At 37.4% G+C, this 23,735-nt stretch overlaps 2 protein-coding genes across 3 annotated transcripts in view; both read right to left on the bottom strand.

The window, feature by feature from the left end:
* LOC140324665 (cell surface hyaluronidase CEMIP2-like) overlaps nucleotides 1-23,735 on the bottom strand; it is an 89,812-nt gene that overhangs the window by 16,231 nt on the left and 49,846 nt on the right. Inside the window, exons 14-19 of the mRNA XM_072402729.1 lie at nucleotides 22,190-22,321; nucleotides 21,247-21,282; nucleotides 18,665-18,817; nucleotides 17,410-17,587; nucleotides 12,778-12,993; nucleotides 222-430 (exon numbers count right to left, since the gene is read on the bottom strand). Coding sequence (XP_072258830.1) covers nucleotides 222-430; nucleotides 12,778-12,993; nucleotides 17,410-17,587; nucleotides 18,665-18,817; nucleotides 21,247-21,282; nucleotides 22,190-22,321 — 924 coding nt within the window. The remainder of the gene's footprint in view (nucleotides 1-221; nucleotides 431-12,777; nucleotides 12,994-17,409; nucleotides 17,588-18,664; nucleotides 18,818-21,246; nucleotides 21,283-22,189; nucleotides 22,322-23,735) is intronic.
* Nucleotides 1-23,735, bottom strand: part of CEMIP (cell migration inducing hyaluronidase 1) — a 126,981-nt gene that overhangs the window by 84,708 nt on the left and 18,538 nt on the right. The window lies entirely within an intron of this gene.

Here is a 23,735-nt window from a genome sequence, read left to right as displayed (position 1 = left end):
TTGCAATCCTGTTTTTACAATCTCTTTAGTTTCCTTTACAATAACCAAAATTATCTAATATAAGGACCTAAACAACCATTCCAATGTGCATCCAGTTAGGTAGACCCAAGTTCTCCAGTTATTGATAGATCTAAATGAGATTGTAAAATATATAATTATTATATAATTGGCCATTTTGATGGCTGCTATGAATAAAAGTTACAGTACAATGTATTTTATACCTGTTGAAGTTAATGGGGTATAGGATGACCTCCTTTGGAGATTGGACTTCCCATCGGATAGTGTAGGGTTGCTCCAACATCACCACTGGCTGATATTGCTGATATGGTGCCCCCTTATTTACTCCCACCAACCTCTGAGGATGAGAAGGATAAGTTGCTCTGGCCACCAGAATAGTCAGGTTCTCTGGGCGCTTGGCCTGGATATACAGCTGCAAAGAAAGAAGGACAAAATAACATGAAGAGTAAAAGCCAAGCACTCCCAAACATGTGCTTTGTATAAATATTTTTCTCTAATATTTTCCCCTTAAGAAAAGTTCAATGTCTGTAAAGAGCCACTGAGCCTGTGCCAACCCAAATATTAAAGCACAATCATAAAAAAATAATTTGATTATTCTTAGCTGCTTTGAAGAATGAGGGAAATAAATTGTATCTAACATTTATAACTTTCACGGTCTTAAGTATTAAAAGAAGGGTAAGACAGAAGAATAGTCTGTAAGAACGGGCTACTACAATCATGGATCGGGGTCATTTTACCCTTAGGGAGTAATAAAGGCTGAGTAAGGTAAATGTTTGATTAGAAGAAACAGTAGGATTGATTAAAGTAATTGTATTTACAATGGGTTCTTAGGCACACAAAACAAAAATAGATTGGACAATGTGTTTTTGTTCATTGGTTAACCATGATATTAAAATTGGAACCACTATTTGTGCAATGATATGAAAAAAAACATCGTAACAATAATCAAATATCAAACATGTGAATGGGACATTGAATACTTGTATGGATTTAAATTAGTTGTAATTAAGATTATAATAATGTTAAAAAATAATTTCAGCATTTTGCAAAGTGAAAATTGCTTAGTGTTAGTTTAACATTACCATACAAAATAACACAGGTACGGGGCGATCCTTTAGGGTTCATGAAATTATTATTATTTTTATTATTAATAAACAGGATTTATAAAGGCCTAGCGCTGTACATTAAATAGGGTTTGCAAATGACAGACAGATACAGACAGTGACACAGGAGGAGGAAAGGACCCTGCCCTCAAGAGCTTACAATCTAGGAAGTCTCATACAATAGGAGGGGAATCTTTAGGGTCCATTTTTAAAATTTTGGAGATTAGAATTTGCTGCTAATGTTTTTGTTAATTTAAAAACCTGTTCACCCTTTGTATAACAATATATTACTAATAGCAGGAGCAGGTTTAGTCACCTAGCAATCAGGCTTCTAAATGTGGACAATGAAGGTACCTTAATACCTGGCAATCAGAAGCTTCTTTCACTTAAATGGAAGATTGATCACTACTTTTTACAGGAGACAATGAGCTTGAATAATTAAAGCTTCCCAAGACTGGACAGGATACATTCTCATCAGTGAAGCTGGGTGATCCTGCTAACCTGTAATAGATTTCCTAACAGTAATTTGCTATTTGTTAGCAAATGTTTTCACACCTGGACCAGATCCATTCCAGGTTTGTTGGATGACCCAGCTTCACTGATGAAAGTGTATTCTCTCCAGCATTGGGGAGCTTTAATAAATCAGGCCCAATGTACCATGGTTTTGCAACGTTCAATATGGTATCATCTACATCAAATAGCAAAGGCTATCCAGCAATAATAGACCAAGCTGACCACCGGTTTCTAAATATTGCAAATTGTTCAGTAAATGTAATTCTAAGAAGTGATTGTGCTGAAAAGTGGCCTCTTGTCAAATATTAGGCAAACAGAAAGAAAACATTTGAGATCATTTTGGGTTTCCAGGATTGTACTAATAAATTAAGGAAGACCGTTTTCTGTTCCTGAAAACTGTAGCCTCAGATACAAAGCAAGGTCTGTATGGACATAGCTTGATGAACCTGGTGTAGCAGAACTCAGATGTCCTGCATACATTCTAGACCCCAATTCTACTGAACACCTTTGGGATGAACTGGAACGCCATTTGCGAGCCAGGTTTTCCTGACCTCACAAAAGTTCTTTAGGCAGGGCAACATTCCCACAGTCCATCTCCAAAATCTTAAAGATAACCTTCCCAGAGTAGAAGTGCCAACTGCATAATAATGGAGCCTATGGATTTAAAAAAAGATGTCCAACAAGCTCATATAGACGTGATGGCAAGGTGTCCACAAACCATTGGCCATCTAATGTACATTTGATTTGGTTTATACTATGGAAAAAAATCTAGAAATCTTTGGAAGAAATATTTACCTTGACTATGATTTAATACCAAGGGCTGCCAAACAAATGATAATAGCTCAGGGTGTAACACAAAGTACAATAAAGATTATTTTCAGATCACGCCGAGGCTAAAGGTAAAAAATAAAGAGGCTGAGGTATGGGAAAAGCACATAATCTACACCCCATAGAGGAATGTAACCTGTTGTTGTTGTCAGAGTAACAGACTGGCTGATTTACAATATCCAGCCAAAAAGACGTATATGTTTAATGTTCCGTGACACAGCAGCCTGAATTCCTCCCTGGCTTTTACCTGTAATGTACAACCTTACCCAGAAGACAGATTCCAGGTACAATAAATCTTATTATGACTACCTAAGTGGGGAGCTGGAATCAGCATTTTCATTGGTGGTAATTAGAGCTGTTATTCTTCACCCCTCTGGCTGTGGGCTTGGCGGAGAAATCTTACTATACACAGCATACCACAGATAAAGTCAGCAATGGAATCCCGGTCACGTGTAGGTGTATTACCAACGGCACGCATGTATACAGAAGCACATGGATTCCATGCAAAGTCTAGACGGATAAGTGGACAATTGCCGGGTGATGCCAGATAAGTCATCTTTATAGCGTTCATTTGTTTGTTCCCATATCTGCAATCTGACCACATTCATCCAATACAGTTATAATTACTTGAAACCCTGTTACCCTGTATCAAGTATTTTAAATACAAAAAACAGCCAGGTTTCCCTAACGATAGCCAAATTTTATGGAATTTAAAGGTTAGGTATAAAAAATGAATTACATACAATGTAAAACCAGATTGACGCTAAAGCTCTGATTTATTAAAGCTCTCTAAGGCTGGGGAGGATACACTTTCATCAGTGAAGATGGGTGATCCAGCAAACCTGGAATTGATTTCCTCAAAGTCAGTTGCTATTTGCTAGCAAATGTTTTAAATCCTGGACCAGATCCATTCCGAGATTGCTGGATCACCCAGCTTCACTGATGAAAGTGTATCCTCTCCAACCTTTAATAAATCAGGCCCTTTACTTCAAGAATCATACATTAACATTTAAAAGCAAAACCTTCATTGGAAGTAAAGCACACATATGGATCTCCTTCCGGAAAAACTCTCTAACTGAGGTAGTTCCAGACTTCTAAACGTTTCGCGGCAGCTAAGTCCGCTTCCTCAGGAAGAGGAGAGCTATAATTTTATTAACAATCAAGTCTTTAGTACAGATATCTGATTATATATTTCTTCAAATCTACACATTCCTCTATACAAGATAGTTATATCCATCCAAAATATCATCTAGCATTACAAACAAAACATTACATCAATGAGTAAATAAATATTTGTTAAAATAAATATTTTATAAATAAATAAACAAATATTTGAAATGCAAATTTGCAGCATTTTCATTGTTTTAAACAACTGGATAATAACTTGCAATGTTCTTTTAAGCAAAGGTATTCAGGAAGGGTTAATTCCATAGCACAAACACATCAAATAGCCCTCTTCTATTCTGGAAGTGTCTAATTACTGTATTTGAGGGCCCAGCTCCTTCCTTTTAGTCTTTTCCTAATCTTTAATGTAGGAAATGGGGAATACCCATAGAACAGCCAATCTCAACCAGGGTTTCATGGACCATGGGGTTCCTTGAGCTGTGGCTGATTAAATTCCCAGGTAACAAACATTGGTTGAACTAACTATGTTCTAATGTAACTGTAAAATCATTAATTAAGGCCAACCTCTAAATAAATAAACAATAAAATATTCGCAGACAGAGGGTTTTTTGGGCAAGTTTGTATTCATTCTACAACCAATGAATAACAGAAAACAAAAGTATCATAACAGTAGATAAAGTAAAGGCCATAGACTGGCACAAGACAATTACCTGACCAATATCAATAGTATGTGGGGCATAAAATTTGCAATTTAAGTCCAGCCGAAACATATCCGTACTGGTAAATCAAATTCATATAAATTGAGTTTAGCTGACATGTTTCGCCCAAAATGGGCTTCCTCGGGGGTATTAACACGCTTGCGAGGTAGGATAAGATATTGAAAACAACAAAGTTACAGTCGTGAAATCAGTAATAATCCTCCTGATCTGAAAGTACCTGCAAAGTTCTGAGACCAACATCACTCAGCAAAGCCAGTCATAAGAACGCAAGATTAGCTGTCTTGTAAGGGTTGCATTTTGACCCTCACTACGTGGGAAGCATCCATCCCACTGGCCCCCAATGTAAGTGGCATTTTCCACACTGAGAACCAATGTATAAATTTTTACAGGAGTTTCCTGACACATATACGTTATTTAAATAGTTCCTTTAGGGATAAAAGGTTGCAAAAGTCTGCCAAAGAGTGTCACTTGCACGTTCTTTTGGGCGGCTGACAAGACATCCAATATGCCACCACACATCCTCATTCTCTGGCCTTTCTAATATCTACACTAGGGATAGTTCAACATGTAAAAAATCTAAAACACATTAAATGGACATTATTCTTAGAGATGCACATTATTGTAATAAACTAAACTAAGTATTAAACTTACTGTAGTTTCTGAAACAAGCAAATAGTAAGTAATTTAATTTGCCATTGCCAACAAGTGAATTATCAGTTTTGAAGGACCTTTAAAGATATTATCAATATTTATATTAAGTAAAACATATTCGCAGCTATTAAAGGAAACTATATAATGCCATGGCATGTGAAACAAGGAACCCATGGCATTCTGAATGAAGAATTGCCCCCCCCCCTCTTACAATTGAACATGCTTTTGAATTTTAAACTCTGTTCTGCTTTTGCACAAGAAAACTCTCTTTGTGCTGCCAACACACTCTTCTGAATCCTCTCTTCATTGGAGCTAGTGATCTTGTGCCAGTGGAAAGGCACGGTCATGTGCCAGGGCAGCATTTCTTCCCATTCATATGTTACTAGAAGAGTATTTTTTGCATTGTAAACACAGTGGTTTCCGGGCCGGACATTTGTAATGTTCTAAGGTGTCCATGTGTCGGGTAGGTAACTGAAAGGAAACATTTGCTGGTAATTTACCTATAACTTGTCATATTCATGGATAATTGTGCCATTTCTTGCAAATATGCCTTACAATGCATATAATATTAGTTCTGCATACAGTATCTGCATTTCTAAAATTTGAAATAAGAAAAAAGTGAAGTGCTGGTAAAATAACTTTTTATAGAAAAACTCCAAAAAAAAACTAAAAAGTGAACATATATGCTGTATTAGCAGCCACCACAGAATGCTTGTGATGACCTTAACTAACTGGAAACATTTCTTCTGTGCCTCTTCCAATTAGTCTTTGTGACTGGGCCATGACTTCATAGCCAAGCTCCATAAAGTTGCACCCCCGTGTCCAATGGGACTGTACTTGATTACAAACAAATCTTATTGAAACAGACAATGGAATTTCACTTACTCATAAAGTCAGGGAAAGTCTAGCTTAAGAAACATCAAAAATAAAAATACAGAAAAAGCTTTAGGGCTCATAAGTAGTGCTAGGAATTAAATCATTCTTGGATTGGGCCATCAGAATGAAGCTGGTGGTTCTGTACACCTAGCAGGTCCGCTGCCCGTTACTAACACAGTTGCTCTACATATATTTACATAGCAAATATTAGCAATGTTTCAACTCTGCCAGAAATCAGATTCAATGTGCCCTAAAACTGAAATGCTTTCTACAATTTTCAATAATGTCACCCAAGAAATCATTTGTGAAAGTTTTGGGTAACAAATAAGAACAATAGATGTACATACAGGCTACTTGCTTATTGCCAAGCAGTTGGTTCTATTCCATGGAGAGGGGACAGGGATGATGAGCTTGAAGGGCCCAACTGTGTTACATAGTAGGTCAGATTGAAAAAAGACAAAAGTCCATTAAGTTTAACTTCTAGGGAATTAAACATATCACATATATAAAACACTATGGACATAGTTGGTTCAGAGGAAGGCAAAAAAAAAACCCAGGTACAATTTGCTCCAACAGGGGAAAAGATTCCTTTCTGATTCCATGAGGCAATCGGATGTTCCCTGGATCAACAGTCTCTGTTATTTTTACTTTAAATCCCTAATCCTCAGTTATATTCTGTGCTTCTAGAAATCATCCAGCTTTTTCCTAAAGCAATCTACAGAACTTGCTGACACTACTTCCTGAGGGAGCCGATTCCACATTATCACAGACCTTACAGTGAAGAATCCCTTCCTTATCCGGAGCTTAAACTTCTTTTCCTCCAGACGCAAAGAGTGCCCTCTTGTTCTTTGTAATGATCTCAAAGTGAATAGTTGGGAAGAGAGTTCTCTATATGGACCGTTTATATATTTATACAGGGTGATCATATCCCCCTTATACGTCTCTTCTCAAGGGAGAATAGATTCAGTTCAGCTAATCTCTCCTCATAGCTGAGCTCCTTCATTCCTTTTATTAGTTTAGTTGCCTTCTCTGCACTCTCTCCAATTCCACAATGTCCTTTTTGTGAACTGGTGCCCAAAACTGGACTGCATATTCCAGATGTGGTCTGACCAATGCTTTGTACAGGGGCAGGATTATGTCTCCATCTCTTTTAATACAAGAAAGTATTTTACTAGCTTTAGATATTGCAGCTTGGCATTGCATGCTGTCATTTAAGCTACGTACACACGGCAGATTTTTATCGCCCGATAATCGGCATCAGCCAAATATTGGGCGAAAATCTGCCGTGTGTACAGTCGGTGTTGTCCATCGTCCGAACGACCGACCTGCCGGATCCACGGACGATGGATGACGACCGATCCTAATGAAAGGGAAGGGGGGGAGCGCGCAGCACGGTGCCGCTCCATCGCTCTCCCCCTCCCCTCTCCATAGAGCATGAACGGTGCTGTATGTACAGCACCGTTCATGCATCGTGCAGTCCCTTGTCGTTGGAAAGGATCGTGAAAGATCCTTTCCAATGACAAAAATTGCAAGTGTGTACGCAGCTTAAGTCTATGATCCACCAGAACCAGTATTGTTATAGAAATAGTGGTTTGCTACTAACTGAACCTAGTGGATAACCAATGACCTCCTGAAGGACATTTGGGGACACATGTACACACTCTAGATCAGCCTTTGTCAAGCTTTTCACCCCTGAGGAACCCATAAAATCATTTTTAGGTCTCAGCAACCCTTCTATAACAAAGTTATTAAAGGATAGTGGGAAAAAATGGCAAGTAGAAAGATTGCCCACCCTACGGTGGTGGCTAGAATAATTAAATACATCATTATAGTCATGCAGCTACCCAGTGGTGGCCCCAGAACTATGCAGGCATCATTAACAATAGAGGCCAATCAAACACAATTTGAGGAACTCCTGGCACGTTTTCAAGGAACTCCGAGGTTCCACAGAACCCGGATTAAGAATGGCTTCTCTACGTTAGTGTCCGATCATGAACAATTGTTTTTGGTGCCGAAAAACAACTAAGGACAATGGTAGGAACAGGTTATTAGCTCGAGTCCTCCAAAAAAAACCTTTCCAAGAAAAGCAACCTGTCTCAGATGGATGAAAGTGTGTCTGACAAGACTAAGTTGATATAAATTCAGTTTTTTTCCAGTAAATTGTTCCTCTTAGTAAATGAAACATTTGATATTAGATACTGTCAAGCAGTTCATTTATTTGCTCTTGAAAACTCTCCCAGAGCAGGAAACACATTGAAAATAACTTTTAAGCTCTAACAGGAGTAATACTAATTTTAAGTTCAAGTGTCTGTATTTAGCTTGGATGACCGCTGTGTTTTCAGGAAGCCAATTTATCTGGAGAAACTGCCATGGCACACTTCATTTGCATGTGTGTGTGATCTAAAAGGTTTTGGGTTTAGACACAAACCAGTATCCCGTCAAATCTGTGATGGGGTCAAGTCAAATTATGGTAAATGAGATCGGAATAATATATACTCTTGTTCATGACTTATTAACACCTTGTTGTTTAGAGAGGGAATAGATATGGAAGAATGATGTGTGAACATGGCTTAATGTACTAACCCATAACACGTTATTGTGGGATTTGCCATAACAATTACTTTTTGTGGCCATTTCCAACTTTAGGCAGCTGTTCTTGCTCAGATGGAGAGTTGTTATGGCTTTGATTGATTTAGCTTAATGAATGGAGAAGAGAAGAAGGGAGTGCAAATGTTTTCTCATCCTTCCAAGTAGAGGTCAGTTGTTGGGTAAATGCCGGGGATTGCAGAGAATTTAGGAATCTACTCAATCGTTCTTATTTGTTGTGCATCCTAGAAGAAGACTATTTTCGTTAAGCCTAGAAATTATTGCTGTGTAACCCGCTAAAAATGAATTTATTAAGAAAAATTAAAATGTTAATCACAACAAAAACATGGCGACAATACTTTTTTTATATTAGATTATGAGATCCCCAAAAGCTGTGTGTGCACAAGAAGTGCCCATTTTTGGATGCAGTTGCTGTATATCGGAATCTTTGGATTTGCTGGTCCTGATTTATTAAAGCTCTCCAAGGCTGGAGAGAATACACTTTCATCAGTGTAGCTGGGTGATCCAGCAAACCTGGAAAGGATTTCCTAAAAGTCATTAGCTGTTAGCAAATGTTTTCAATTCTGAACCAGATCCATTCCAGATTTGCTGGATCACCCAGCTTCACTGAGGAAAGTGTATTCTCTGCAGCCTTGGAGAGCTTTCATAAATCAATGCCGCTGTGCCATATTTTGTCATCAATTGCCTGATTTATAAAAGCTATATGTGAATGGAGAATATAGACTATCATGGCAGGACCTGGGCCCATTGTAATCCGCACTCTTCTCTAGGTCTCATGTATGAAGTACTTTCCATAAAAATAATCTGTGGTTCCCCCAATAAACCAATTAGCCTCAAACTTCCCGTTTCCTGGTTTAAACCAAGCAGAACAAAGGCTTGTATACACTTCATGCACTAGGCCTGATTTATTAAAGCTCTCCAAGACTAGAGAAGATAGACTCTCATGGGAAAACCTGAGTGATCCAGCAAATCTTGTCCAGGATGGTAAACATTTGTCAAAAAGTAGCAAATGATTGAAGAATCTATTCCAGGTTTGCTGGATCACCCAGGTCCCCCCCATGATAGTCCATCTTCTCCATTCACATATGGCTTTCATAAATCAGACCCATTGTAATTTAATGACAAAATCTGCCACAATAAATCAAAAGACTCCAATATACAGCAACTGCATCCAAAAATGGGCACTTCTTGTGCCCACACAGCTTTTGGGGAGTTTTTTTAAGTTTCAGTACTGCTTCTACTTGAGATTTTACTAAAAAGGAAACACTGAGATCCCATAATCTAATATAAAAAGTGTTGTTGCCATGTTTTTGTTGTGAATAACATTTTCATTTTTCTCATTACATTCATTTTTAGCGGGTTACACAGCGATAATTACTAAGCTTAAGGAAAATAGTCTTCTTCTTGGCCCTAGCTTGGTGGAAAAATGATTTGGAATTTGCATGAAGCCAGTGATCCAGGCTTGAGTTATTAGTGTGGGAATCTGCACAAAACCTTAAAAATTAAGCAAAGCATGATGGGATATTTAAAGTGACATAAATAGCAATTGTGTAAAAATAAAATAAGAGATGTAAAAGGGAATAGTCTCTTGGCACTCAGAACTGATTAACTGATTTGGAGATGTCATAGAGATAATGGGCCTGATTTATTAAAGCTCTCCCAGGCTGGAGAGGATACACTTTCATCAGTGAAGCTGGGTGATCCAGCAAACCTAGAATGGATTTTCTTAAAGTCATTTTCTAATTGCTAGCAAATGTTTTGAATCCTGGACCAGATCCATTCCAGGTTTGTTGGATCATCCAGCTTTACTGAAGAAACTGTAGCCTCTCCAGCCTGGAAGAGCTTTAATAAATCGGGCCCATTATCTTACCATGCTAATAACATTCAGTTACACCAGTAGATCGATTCATTGTATTTATTTTGATACTGGGCAAAAAACAATTAAATGCTCTGGGAAGAATCATGAAAAGATACAAATATAGCTTCCTTATATAAGCAATAGTTTGGTGATGGCCAGCATTGTCACATGGTCCTCACCCTTGTGTAAGGTCTAAGGAGTGACTTTGACCATGGTCAAGGTTTTCTCTTTTTGATACCTGTAACTGAACTGTGAGGTAGTACAGATTTAGTAAGGTAACTATATGCAGCTTGTGCTGCTCATAATAAAGATAACCTATTGCTTACCGGGCATGGACAAAGCACAAGTTCCCAATAAACAATTATGCACATTATGGCAGCCACTTGGTGCACCACATGTATGATATTTACTAGTTCTAAAAGTGCTTTTTGTAAGTTTCATCCAGGACTCCATATTCTAAAAAATTGTAGTTCCTCCAGGGGTTGATGGGAATTCCTTGGGCAATGAGCAGTTTGGGATTCTCAGGGCAGTTTAAGGGACACCAATGATTTTTTTGGCTATCTGTAAGGGGGCCATTCTTTCCACTGACCACCAAGCTCTGCACTGTGAGGTGTGGATATTGTTATTAAAGAAGGGATTCCCTGAAAACCTGAAAGTTTCTCTATGTTAAAAAAGTTTTAGAACAGGGGTTGCCATGGACCATGTCCCCGTACAGATCGCAGGCTCAGGGCGGTAGGCGGATTGTGTCTCTGGACAGGCTCAGACCTGCAATGGGAGGGCGAGCGGGTTCTGTCATCAGGACGTCACTCTCGGGAAATATTCTTCCCATGAGTGATACATGGCTCCTCGTATATGCGCGGTCTGGAATCTGTAAATTTAGTGGTCCGTGAGGTCCAAAAGGTTGCTGACCAGTGTACTAAAATATAATTAAACGGCATGTTTCCATTGACCCTAAATAATGACAATATAAATGTGATTAAAATATGTGATTGGTCAACAGGTTTAATATCTTGGCACCGGAAAAAATAGATTATATATACCTAAATAATAAATAATCCTGTTGGGTACTGTGGAGTTTATTGAGTTTGAACCTAGCATACAGAATGCTGCATGTGGAATTTTCCAAACATGTAGACTAAGCTCAATTTACACTCAAAAGTAAAATAATAATAAACCATCCAATGTCAGCAAGGAACTGATTTACTGTAAATGCTTTAACTGACATGCTTAGGGGTTTCAAATTCTAGCAATTTAAGCACTCTGATGTATTGATTTCCAGTGACTAAAAAAAAATTCCAAACAAAGAGACAAAGACAAAGTATGATACTGCAGACTAAAAGAGTTTGTTCAAGAACACAGTGCTGACTCTTCACTTTCTCCTAAATGCACATTTGCACCCTTGCATTATGGATTAAGTATTCAACGTTATGATGAATGGTGCTACATATAGCTTCATATCTGTGTTAGGGTAACATTTTTTTGGCAAACCTGGACTGCAAAAAATGGACGTTGTAATCTGAATGCTCATTCATTTTACCATTAGCATACATTTCACAAAATCTGGTGGGTAGATTGATTGTTTTTTGAGGAAGATAGCAGAACCTTTAATAATTCCATAACTAAATGTCAAAGAGCAATCTAATGCCAACCCCAAGGGAACAGACATACTAAGCAAACTAAGCAACAAAAACGGGGTCCTATTCGACTAAGTCTCAAGTATTAGGCTAACTTAAAGCCTGTAAAGATGGCCAAAATGATAATACAATAGTACAATAAATCCCTAATATATTCTGTAGTAATACACGCGACTCTACTTTATCAATAATAAAATTACATCATTTTTCACATGGAGGTCAGATAGTACACATGAACTTCTGAACCACAGTAAAATGTTATTAAAGTAGATGTAGACCCAATCAAAAAATAACATATCAATTTTTAATAAAGATTATTTTCATTTTCAGTGACGGTAAAACAATTGTACGCCTCTGTTGCCCTTGAGGAGACTCCATGTGACCATGCCAACACACGCTGCAGACAATGACCACCATTATCACTATCAGGATGCTGGTCTATAACAATGGCATGTACTGTAGTTGCAGCTGGAGCAAGTACATTTAAAATAAAGTGGCTTGAAAGGGCTTCAACCACTACGGAAATAAACATATCCCAGATATAAAACCCTATAGATCCAGAGGAAGGCAAAAAAAAAACTGGCACAATTTGCAAATTCCTTCCTGATTCCATGAGGCAATGGAATGTTCGAAGATCGGAGATCTGTTAGTGAAATCAAGTAGTTCATAGAAAAAATTTAAACTTTACCAGGCTTCATATTATCCAGTTAGGGTTTACATCAACTTTAGGATATCTTTAAAATACTCATTAATTCATAAACATTGGAGGAAATCTGGCAATTAGGTAGACTAGAACATTGAATTTTATATAAATTAGGAATTGATTCTATTGGTTTTCCACCTACCTGTGCATATCTGCCTTTACAGATTACTCCACTCCATCGTGGCACAGTAAGGCACCCAGGATGACGTAGGAGGTAATTGTCAGCTCGACCAACAAATGTATCACTGTAACCCGTCAGTGAACCGTCCAAGTCATGAAAGATTGAGACTTTGTCACCATCATAGTCATTGGATCCAAACCACTGGCCAGAGCGGCCAAAAAACACTTTGAGTTCAACCTAAAGACAAGAATGAAAAATGATGCTACAGTTAATGAGCTCCATCACTTCATAGGAAAATGATTAAAAGTTTTTCTTAATCCAACACAGACTCTGTTGGCATTAAATTATCCTAAATTATCGTTTTGGTATTCCGTGGTTAATATGTGGATTAGGAAAATTATTTAATATTTGAAAAGATCATAGCAGCATTTAATGATTCCATCTGCAGCAAATAAATAGGGCATAGCTCAAATTAGCATCCGTTTCACAGATGTGGTATGTTCTCCGCTCTGGAAGCCAGCGTATCACACATTAAATACTTGGCCCGATAGATACTGCGGTTAATTAGGAAAGCTCTAGATTTGGTGCATCGACTCTCTTTATCTGTATTAGAACATTTAACATGCACCCTGAGTAATTATAAAAACCGCATAACACAGGCGTGCATTTATATTTGTCACCATACATCACATAGACACTTGTATACAATGAAATAACTGCCAGCGAGCGGAGAATATATTAATGTCTCTGTCTGGTAATCTTCCCTGGAGCAAATATACTAAACAAGTACAAGATCAGTCAGGATGATAAGAAATTGGTGATATGCTGCAAGATTTTCAGGATTTTCTATAAAACTTTCGATCACAACAGAACATTGAGTACTTTTATGGAATAAACAAATGCAAACATGCAGAATTGTCTAGCAGATGATTCTTACAATGAATGATTGTCTGGATTTATCAGAATACATAGATAAACTTCTACATATTCTTGTGAAAATTCTTTGCAAACTGCAGATTTGATCATTACAGTGGTTGGGTTAAAAAAAAAACCTTATCCAAGTAGGCTTTGTTTTTTGCTTTTAATTTTGGAAATTCTGCATCACCTTGACATCACTTGGATAAAGCTAGTGCACACTGATGGTCCAATCTCCAAACCCTTCTTATCATCAGAGTGGATGAAAGGGCTTTATTGTAGGTGTCATGGCACCATTTTATATCAGTCCTAAGGCACGATCAGCAGTGTCTCATGATGAGTTTGCCAACCACTTTTATAGACTTGGATGAGAATGCTTTTCAAATGCATTTCAGACCCACGAGGAGCCTTAACGTTCTGTCGCAGGTTCAGTTATGGATCCAACCTCTCCCATTCAAGTGATAAAGATAGGTTGGAAACCATTTTTTACACACGGCTATGACTGATTGTGCAGTTTCAAAAAGCAACTTCTTTTTGAAACATTTAAACCACAGTTGCAACTTTGTGCAAATCTGCATACCCACCAGTTTGCCACTTCCAGGCACTTTGTAGTTTGCTGTGTGCCCAGGAGCTGCCAACTGCACGGTTTCACACAAGTTTTTTTCAAGTGGTTTTGGTGAATTTTGTAGAAAAACTTTTTAATCATTTGGGAAGATGTTCCTATATCTATCTATTTAATTTGCAAGACCACTACAATGCTATAAAATGCTATACCAGTAGTCAGGTATTCTATAAATGCTTCTAACCTGTCATACCATAAAACATTACTGAACACCTATCAAATAAAATAGGGTGCCCGATAGCACGTAGCCACAATGCAAATGGATGCTTTACATGAAGAAGCCCTTGGGAGGCAAAATAAATTGTAGGCTGGATTAATAGGACATTACATTGTAATATTACAACTTGGCTGGCACTCTCGGTGGAAGTGAAGAATTGCAGCAATCCACACTCTATTACACAATTCCTCCTACAGTACCAAGCTAACATTAATTTACCTTGTTTATCAGATGTCCACAATGAGAGAAGTAACAGAAACAAAGCAGACCCTCATATATCTCTATTTATGGAATTGTACATTCTGTTCTGCTGTTTCCCAATCATCTAGGCACCAATATACTCCCCTTCATTTAGAGACCTTTTAACTTTGATTACCGATTATTTACAGTAAAAGAGATCACAAAATGAATGTTTGGTAAGTTTGGTCTGTTATTATGGAAAGTATAATAAAAAAAACTCAGCATGAAGCCCCTTGTAAAGCATGCATCACATACTTCATTAGAAATGTTCTGACCCCATGTCTATTTAGATTTTTTTGTTGTATTATATTGTAGATTGTAATCTCTTCTGAGCCAGGTCCTCTTCTCCTGTGTCTGTATCTGTTTGCCATTTACAACCCTTATTTAATGTACAGCACTGTGTAATATGTTGGCTCTATATAAATACTGTTTAATAATAATAAAATTAATTGAAAATATATCATTTATTATAAAAATGACTTCCCAAAGTTTACTTTTTACAGATGTAGAAATGATTCAGTCCATGTTTCATGTTCATGTTGGTTGTCATACCAGATGGCTGGGGTATTGAAATGTAACTTGCACTTGGATTGGTGATATTTTGATAAGTAAGATATTGTTTGGTAAGATATTGATTGATATCTTAAAGCACTATAATACTCCTGAGTCTATAAGATCATTTGTAAAGAAATCCAAAGACAAAATATGGATTTAAAGTTTCTATTGCAAAACTTTATCTATGCCAGAGGTAAAATAGCAAGCCAAGAATCTTCTGCAATACCACCATAGACCATTTAACGAATCCTAAGACCGTACAGGATATTTTATATTAATTTTAGGCAAATGTTTCAGACTCATAATATGTTCTAGATAAAAATAATAATCCTAATTAGAAAACAAAGCAAACATCTCAACATCAGATCGGCTCTGTATTCTGCATGGAATTTTTAATCCCCTTTCTGTTTTGGTGAATAAAAGAGTATAAAAGAGTATTACTTTCAAAAGAAAGAAAAACAAAAGCTAGCGTGTTTTGTCCTGTGTTTTTGGCACATGGCTGTGGAATAATATGTATCTTCTGATTCATCTTTCCACATTATTTGCCACTCAATCTTTACAGTAAGAGATCTGTGTGCTGTCTAAGTGGGGAATCCATTTCTACGTCAGCAGCCTGCAATAGGATTCGGGTCATTTGGTAAAGGTGGGGTAGTGTGGACATAACATTCTCCCAGGGCCAGCACACATTCACTCTGTTTAAACAATTTTCTCAAGATTTATGTTTGCTCACAGTTATAAAAATTAACTCTTCAAGAACCCAACCAAATACGGTATGTTTATCATGGAACAATACATGAATGGAGAATTCTTAAACTGTATCCCCGGTAGCAGCACTTGGTTAATTAGCTTGCTACCTAATGTCTTTCTCCTGCAAGACTCAGCGGGTTTGGCATTTCAGGGTGTAGCTCAGAACTGGTTCAGACAATACCTCTGTTTTATGATGGATAATGAAAAGCATATCAGCTTAGCTGAGTACAAGCTCGGGAGAAAGGTCAGGGCAACCTGCAAGACACACACAGCTACCAAAATACTTTGCTCCGGGATTCAGCAAGGAGCGGACTGCCAACACAAACATCATTTTAGACTTGAGCTCAGCAATAACTTTAAAGTCCTCAGCATGTTACATCTCCTGCTTTAAGGATTGTCCTAGCTTATATAAATCCAATGTCTCTACGGAAAGCAGTCTGCACAATGTACTGAGATGTTTAACCCTCTGCTTACAAGGGAAGCCCAATGAGTAAATAGATATGTGTTATGATTGGGTGAACTTTGGCTTTGGTCAATTCCCACATGGGACAACAATCATAAGGAGAGTTGTATGTACCATATTTCCCCAAAGATTAGACCTACCCTGAAAATAAACTCTAGCATGATAAACATGCAAGGGAGAAATATAAACCCTACCCCTAAAATAAGCCCTATCGGCAGCTTCTTTGTGCAACAGAGAAGCCGACTTCGGAGAGTGCGGTCGTGTGGTACCCGGCGGCTAAGGGATACCAAAAGAAGCGGACTAAAGCTGCCGGGATGCACACCGCAGGATAAGAGTATGGTATCAGTAGTGGTGAGTACTTTTTTTAACCAAATGCTGACCACACTGACACATGATTTTTGGGGAAATATTGTAAATGTTAGGGGGGCAAATGGTGTTTTGTATTGTGTGGGGGCACTATATATGTGGGGGCACACATGGGGACAATGCACGCCACATAATATAGTGCCCCCACAGGTAAGTACTGTATGTATCTTCACATATGGGGTTATGTGTTGTATTGTGTGGGGGCACTATATATGTGGAGGCACACATAGGCAGAATGCATTCCCCACATAATTTAGTGCCCCCACATTACGGTATGTGTGTTCACATATGTGGACATGTTCTGTAGATTTTTGTACATGAATAAATATAGGCATCCCCTGAAAATAAGCCCTAATGCGATTTTCGGAGGTAAAATTAACATAAGACCCTGTCTTATTTTTGTGGAAACAAGGTATGTATGTTCTTATTATTATGGTAAAGACAACCCAATATGAGCTCATGAAGGATCAGACTTAGATGAGATTGAGTCCACTATAAATTAACATGTATTTAAAACATTTTACTTACACTTCTCTCCATCTTAATGAGGGACAGGTTGTTCTGAGGGGTGATCTGCCAAGAGTTCTTCAGTGAAAATCCAATGGCGCTGGATGGTCTTTCAGCCGTAGGGAGAAATTTCTTAAACGTGCATCTGAGGAGCCTAACTGGCCCATCATATATTTGAAATCCGCGAATTGGAAATGTCCTAGACAATAAAATAACATGCTATTTAATACCAAAATTTAGGTGATTCTAATATTTATGATGTTGGACTTTACCAGCAAACCATTATGGAACTATAAACAGGTATTTTCACTGATTTTACAATGCAAGGAGCTGGACTAGACCAATTGTATCTGCATACTGAAGATTCACTTTTTATTATTCATTGCTATTTCAAATGATTGTTCAAACTGCTGAATAATCTGGGTTTGAATGTGAAAAAGTAGTTTTAATAAACCTAGCTAAACTGAGCTTATGAATTGGGACCAGATTGTTCCTCTTGAGAGAGAAGAAGGCAGTCCCTGTGAAGAAAAATACTCAATTTTCTGGCCCCTGGTTTGGAGAATTAGCATTTTATGTAGGGACTACTTTGTGATTCTGCCTACTGTATAGAGCATGGGATGGTCACCATGGAAGAACCTGGTGAGTTTAAGAAGAAGGGGCTAGCAAACTTGCCTACCCGTCTTCTTCTGTCAATTGAAACCATCAATACTTCCCACCACTACATATCTCCCATCCTATTGTGTGTGAAATTCCCCCACCTACTAGATTGTAAGCTCTTCGGGGCAGGGTCCTCTCCTCCTGTATCACTGTCTGTATTAGTCTGTCATTTGCAATCCCTATTTAATGTACAGCGCTGCGTAATATGTTGGCGCTATATAAATCCTGTTTATTAATAATAATAATAATAATAAACAATAGCAAGAGTTGGAGATGCGAGTTAGCAGGAGATGGGTGTAAAAGACGTATGTGCTGATGGAGCTGCACTCAACGGAAGGAGTAGTTCTCCATGTTCCACAAGTGAGACACGTTTCCAAGTCAAAGGAAGCTGGCTTAGTTACCCTGATGGATCATAAAGGACCCTACTAGGCTGTCCTCTCTAGGGCTTAAGGCCACCCATCTCCATGAGGAGCCAGAAATGCCACATAAACTCTTATGAATCACACTTATTCCTGATTCTGTAAAAATAAAGGACCCTGTTCAGAACAGTAAATGTACTTAGGCTTTTTGTAATCAAAACACATATTAAAAAACAGAACCATATGACAAAGAATCTTACTTGTTCCGTGGTAATGACCTGTGTTCTCCTCTTCCTCCACGTCCCCAGTAGCTGTTCTGCCCACCCTGTGAACCAACATTCTCACTCTCTCCAACAAAGATGGAATCGGAGACCTCCAGGCTGGATCCTTCATCAGTTGGGAACGTTCCATCGCTAAAACCATGAGAACAACCCAGGTGTGATTACGTTGGTATATACTAAATTGTATACATCAGTATGTTTAAAATGTCACTGAGAAAGAAATCAATCCCTCTATGTTATCTTTGTACATTGCAAAGATTTTAACATACTTTATCGCTGATTCCTTCCCTTCCCTGCTCTGAAGAAATATTTGTTTATTTCACCATTGCCTTTGCAATTTCATTCCTAAATCGGATGGTCTTTTTTTATAATATTCACCTGGGGCACTTTTAGTATTTAGAGGAGGAAAGTAGAAATATGCATTTCTATTATTATTAATATTATTATAATATTGCTATTAATAAACAGGATTTACATAGCACTAACATATTATGTATCACTGTACATTATTCTATGGAGGTAGTTAACCTTTAAGGAGTATAAAACCATAAAGTAAATTCCCATTGCACAGAATGCTTAGAATATAACATAAGATATCTTAATGAATACATACATTTACATATTCATTATAACAACTCAGCATTATCTTTATGCAAATATTGTATTGACATGTAGAGACACCTCTATTGATAGAAGTAAGTGCTCTACATGTCAATACAATATTTGCATAAATTAATATGTAAATGTCTGTATTCAATGGGCTAATGAACTCCTGATGAAGCGGACTTTGTTCTGAGAAACGCGTTGATATATCATTAGCCTATTCATTATGTACTAACCTCTGGATTTAATATGTACCAACTTTTGGATTTTTGTGATGTTTATAACCAAGTTTGATGAATTATAAATAAATAAATCATTGGATAATTTCTAAATATATTGTTTGAGGTGTTCAAGAAAATTATATGCTTTAAAAGTTCAAGGCCAATGACCCAGCCAAAACAAAAAGTCCTGCAATGTTAGATTGAAAGGGATGTGGCATATTCTAATTGTTTGCATTAATCTAAAGGAGCTATCTTGAGTACATTTGATAACATATCTTAATACAGATACAATCACAGATGCAGAAAATAAATGACATTTCTGCGGGCGTTCTGTAAACCAACGGTGTATATAACACCTCCATGTTGCCAGGATGTGTTGCATTCTTTGATGCTGCAGTTGCAGATTGAAATGGAAAGCTCATTTTGAATTATAATAAAGTAACAAAGTAGACTGCGCAGCACCTAAATATTTTAATATACATCAGTGGAGGAGCCACAGAAGTTAAATTTCCCATAGAAATCAGTTATATGAAGATATTTGCTAATTAGAAAGTTTTGTTTTTATCATTATATAAAGTAATATGGATATATCATACAGTGTTTTCAACTACCCAATCCTGTGCAAGCAAAAATCTGTTTTTTTTTTTTACATTCCCTTGCATTTTTTTGGGTATTAGGGGCAGCACAATGGCTCAGTGGTTAGCCCTCTGGCCTTTGCAGTGCTAAGTCCTAGGTTTGAATTTTGGTCAGGACATTATCTGCATGGAGTTTGCAAGTTTTTCCCTGTGTTTTTGTGGGTTTCCTCCAGGTACTCTGGTTTCCTTCTACATTCCAAAAACATGCAGTTAAGTTAACTAGCCCCCCCTCCCCAAAATTGACCTTAGAATGTGTGAATGAGATATGACTATGTGTAATATGTCAGCGCTTTACAAATACTGTGTAAAAATAATTACTATTTATAATGTGAATTTTTATCACATTTAATAATATTCCCTTGCAGGGTGTCAATTTACTTTTCCAAGTTAAGAGCCTTTAGTAAATCAAACCCGCTGTACAATAACTCCAAATCACTTTATACGATGACCATACTTTCATGTTCTGTAGGTAGAGAGATTTGCTTCTTTAGGAAGAAAAGAATTTACCATTTTTATATCCAGAGTACAGCTTCTTGTTAACTAAAGTCAAGGCTTCCTCAGGGCTAAGTAGCAACACTAACTGCACACTATAAAATTATTATAGACACTGCTATACTACTAGACGAATCCTAAGCTCGCCACCTTCCCAAACAAAACATTTCTAGGAATTTAATTACGAGGTGTGAAAACGGCTGGCCATTTGCCAGGTATTACCATGGAGTAAGCTACAGGAAAAAGTCAGTACAAGTTGTGCATACATTTACTAGTGATTCATAGCCTGGAACGCACCAAGCTCAGCTGTACATTCATTGCCCGCTGATGGGCTGGGAGTGGAGATTCACTTTGCAGATGTGATGACGAGAGGGAGCAGTACTAGGATGTAAAGAGTAAAGTGAGCATTTCCTAAGGAAAATACAGTCACACTCTGCAAAACACTGTGTGACAGGACTAATAAAGCAAAACCAAATGAGGCCTAAATCCAGCAAGTATGGAGACAAAGATGGCCAAGAAGTCTCGGCATCACTATTCAAATAACAGTGTGGGAAGTATTTCTCATGCTGGCACGAAGTCTAGAAAATTCTTGTGAAATTATTTTTCTTACCTGGCTAATGTAAGTCCAATTCCATTGTCTGAAAACCTGGATGGGGAGAAAAGGAGAAATGGAATAAGAATGGACGCCATCAGAAGACGATGAGAAATGAGACCTGATTTCATTATTAGTTATGATTCGTGTAGAATAAAATATTATAAAAATAAAAAAAATATATAAAAATAAAATATTATAAGTATTCATTAACAATCATCATTTATAAATGAATCCCATATAAGATCTGTCTTCATCAGAGTCAGCGCCAATACAGTCCAACGTGATGATTGAAATCTGAAAGTTTGTATGAGATTGGTGGGCAACACAGACAGATCTAATTTAAAACATTTATATATAAAGGTCATTATATATAAAAAAACAAGCCAACATTTTAGGAATCATTTATACACTAGGGGTCCTACTTATAAAGCAGGGAATCTGATATTCTTCCAAACAGTTCCTGGTGGAGAATAAATTACTGCCAATAATTGACATAAACACATACACCTGAAAGATTCTCCATCAGGGTATGTTTAAAGGAATTCTTTACTTTTTAAATAAAGCCCATCTTAAACACAGAAAAACTTTACTATTCAAAATTTTATCATACAGGTGCATGTTGTATTAGAAGCATAAGTATAAAGATGCTCATTACTTTTATAAAGAATATACATTTATTGTTACATATATATAAATATTTAACTATGTTATACATAAGTTATTTGTAACTGTTTGGTAATGATTACTACTCTGAACAAAATTCCCTTTGAAAGAATAATGAGTTGGGCTGTATTAGGGGCCAAAGACGACCAACTCCTATTCTTTGAGATCAGTAAACATGAAATGGTCTACTGATCTCAAAGAATGAGGGAAACCTATGCCATGCCAATGGGAACCATTTAAATCACCATTTTCCAGAACTGTTCTTTAATACCTAAGCATGTATTTGTTTGCTTACCCTGAGTTCCGGAAGATGATATCCCCACCCCTGGCCCATGCACCGTGGTCATTGTTCTTGAAGGCTATAAGGCCGTCAATTAGAGCAGGCACTCGAGGTTTAGCTGGATCCGAATCCTGGTGAGGACGGAATCTGGAAAAAGAAGGAAATAAAACTTTTAGCATTAAGACGTGATTATTATTATATGGTAACAACTCTCTAGTGAGACTTGCCAGACAGGAGACCAAGAACGACGTTTACAAATTAGGTTTGAAAGACAGAGGGTTGACTTTTCTGTGGAGTACTGTCCACTCTCAGATTGATTTTGCTTGGTTTAGCATGACAGCATGTTAAAATGTGTACTTTGGGAAATAAGTAGGCTGCCATTGCTGCTCCTCAGCTGTTTCTGGCTTCAGTACATTCCAAGTTATCTACCTCAACCAAGTATGTAGATGAGTCAGAACACCTGATCGGCACACTTGTTGTGAATCGATGCCTTAGAAGGAATTAACGCCTGTAGATTAGAAGGCAACCGGCATTTTCAGAAGTAGAGATCATCAATGGCAGCCAATGTATACTTCAGTGTGAGTTTCTCCAACAGTGTTCACAAATACATTGCACAGCTGTCTTTTCTGTCTTCTTATGACTTATTTTCTGAGCACAGTGCATACAAAATTATATTTATGGCGGCATCTTCAATAGTCTATACAATTTTTATTATAGTACACTGGGTCTGCTTCATTAAAGCTCTCCAAGGCTGGAGAGAATAAACTTTCATCAGTGAAGCTGGATGATCCAGCAAACTGGGAATGGATTTCTTAAAAGTCAATTGGTGTTTGCTAGCAAAAAATTATTTGATCCTGGATAAGATCCGTTCCAGGTTTGCTGGATCACCCAGATTTACTCATGAAAGTGTATCCTTTCCAGCCTTGGAGAGCTTTAATAAACCAGGCCTATTGATTGACAGTTGTCACCTTAAGAAAGGACGTACGTCCAGAGGAAAAACTTGTGTAGTCACCAAATGTAAAGACTAGTAAGTTGCAATTTAATACATTTTTGTCCTCTAGCTTGGATATTCTTGAACGTTTAAATTTAACTTTCACACTTTTATGAGCTTGCTCTTTGATATTTTTGCAGTGATACTGGTAGAGATTACATCAGTCACTAAAGGCAAGGAAGATTAGTTACTACAATAACTTAGCCTAAGGCCATGCTCACACAAAAAACATTTTTAATGCGGTTAAGAATGGGATTTTGTAGCAATTGTCTGCCTAACAGATGCCAATTAACCAACAAGCCCTCTCATTATAAAAGAATTGGTAAGTTTCCAAAAACTTGGCAATGAGGTGGATAGCATAGGCACCCAAGTAGAAAAAAACAGATTTGTTTCTTTGGATAAAATGGTATTTATTTATCAGAGTACAATAAAAGTTTCTCATTATAATGCAAACAAATGAGAGTGGTTGGGAAAGTATATTTTTTATTGGCATTTTGTAGGCGTTGTGGTTGCATAATGGTTTTGAGACACTATGAAGCAACTCATGGTCTATTCATTCATGAATTGCTT

Source organism: Pyxicephalus adspersus, chromosome 2, assembly GCF_032062135.1.
Source record: "Pyxicephalus adspersus chromosome 2, UCB_Pads_2.0, whole genome shotgun sequence".
NCBI lineage: Eukaryota > Metazoa > Chordata > Amphibia > Anura > Pyxicephalidae > Pyxicephalus > Pyxicephalus adspersus.
Note: the sequence above shows the minus strand (reverse complement) of the source record. Positions and strands in the feature narration are given on the sequence as shown.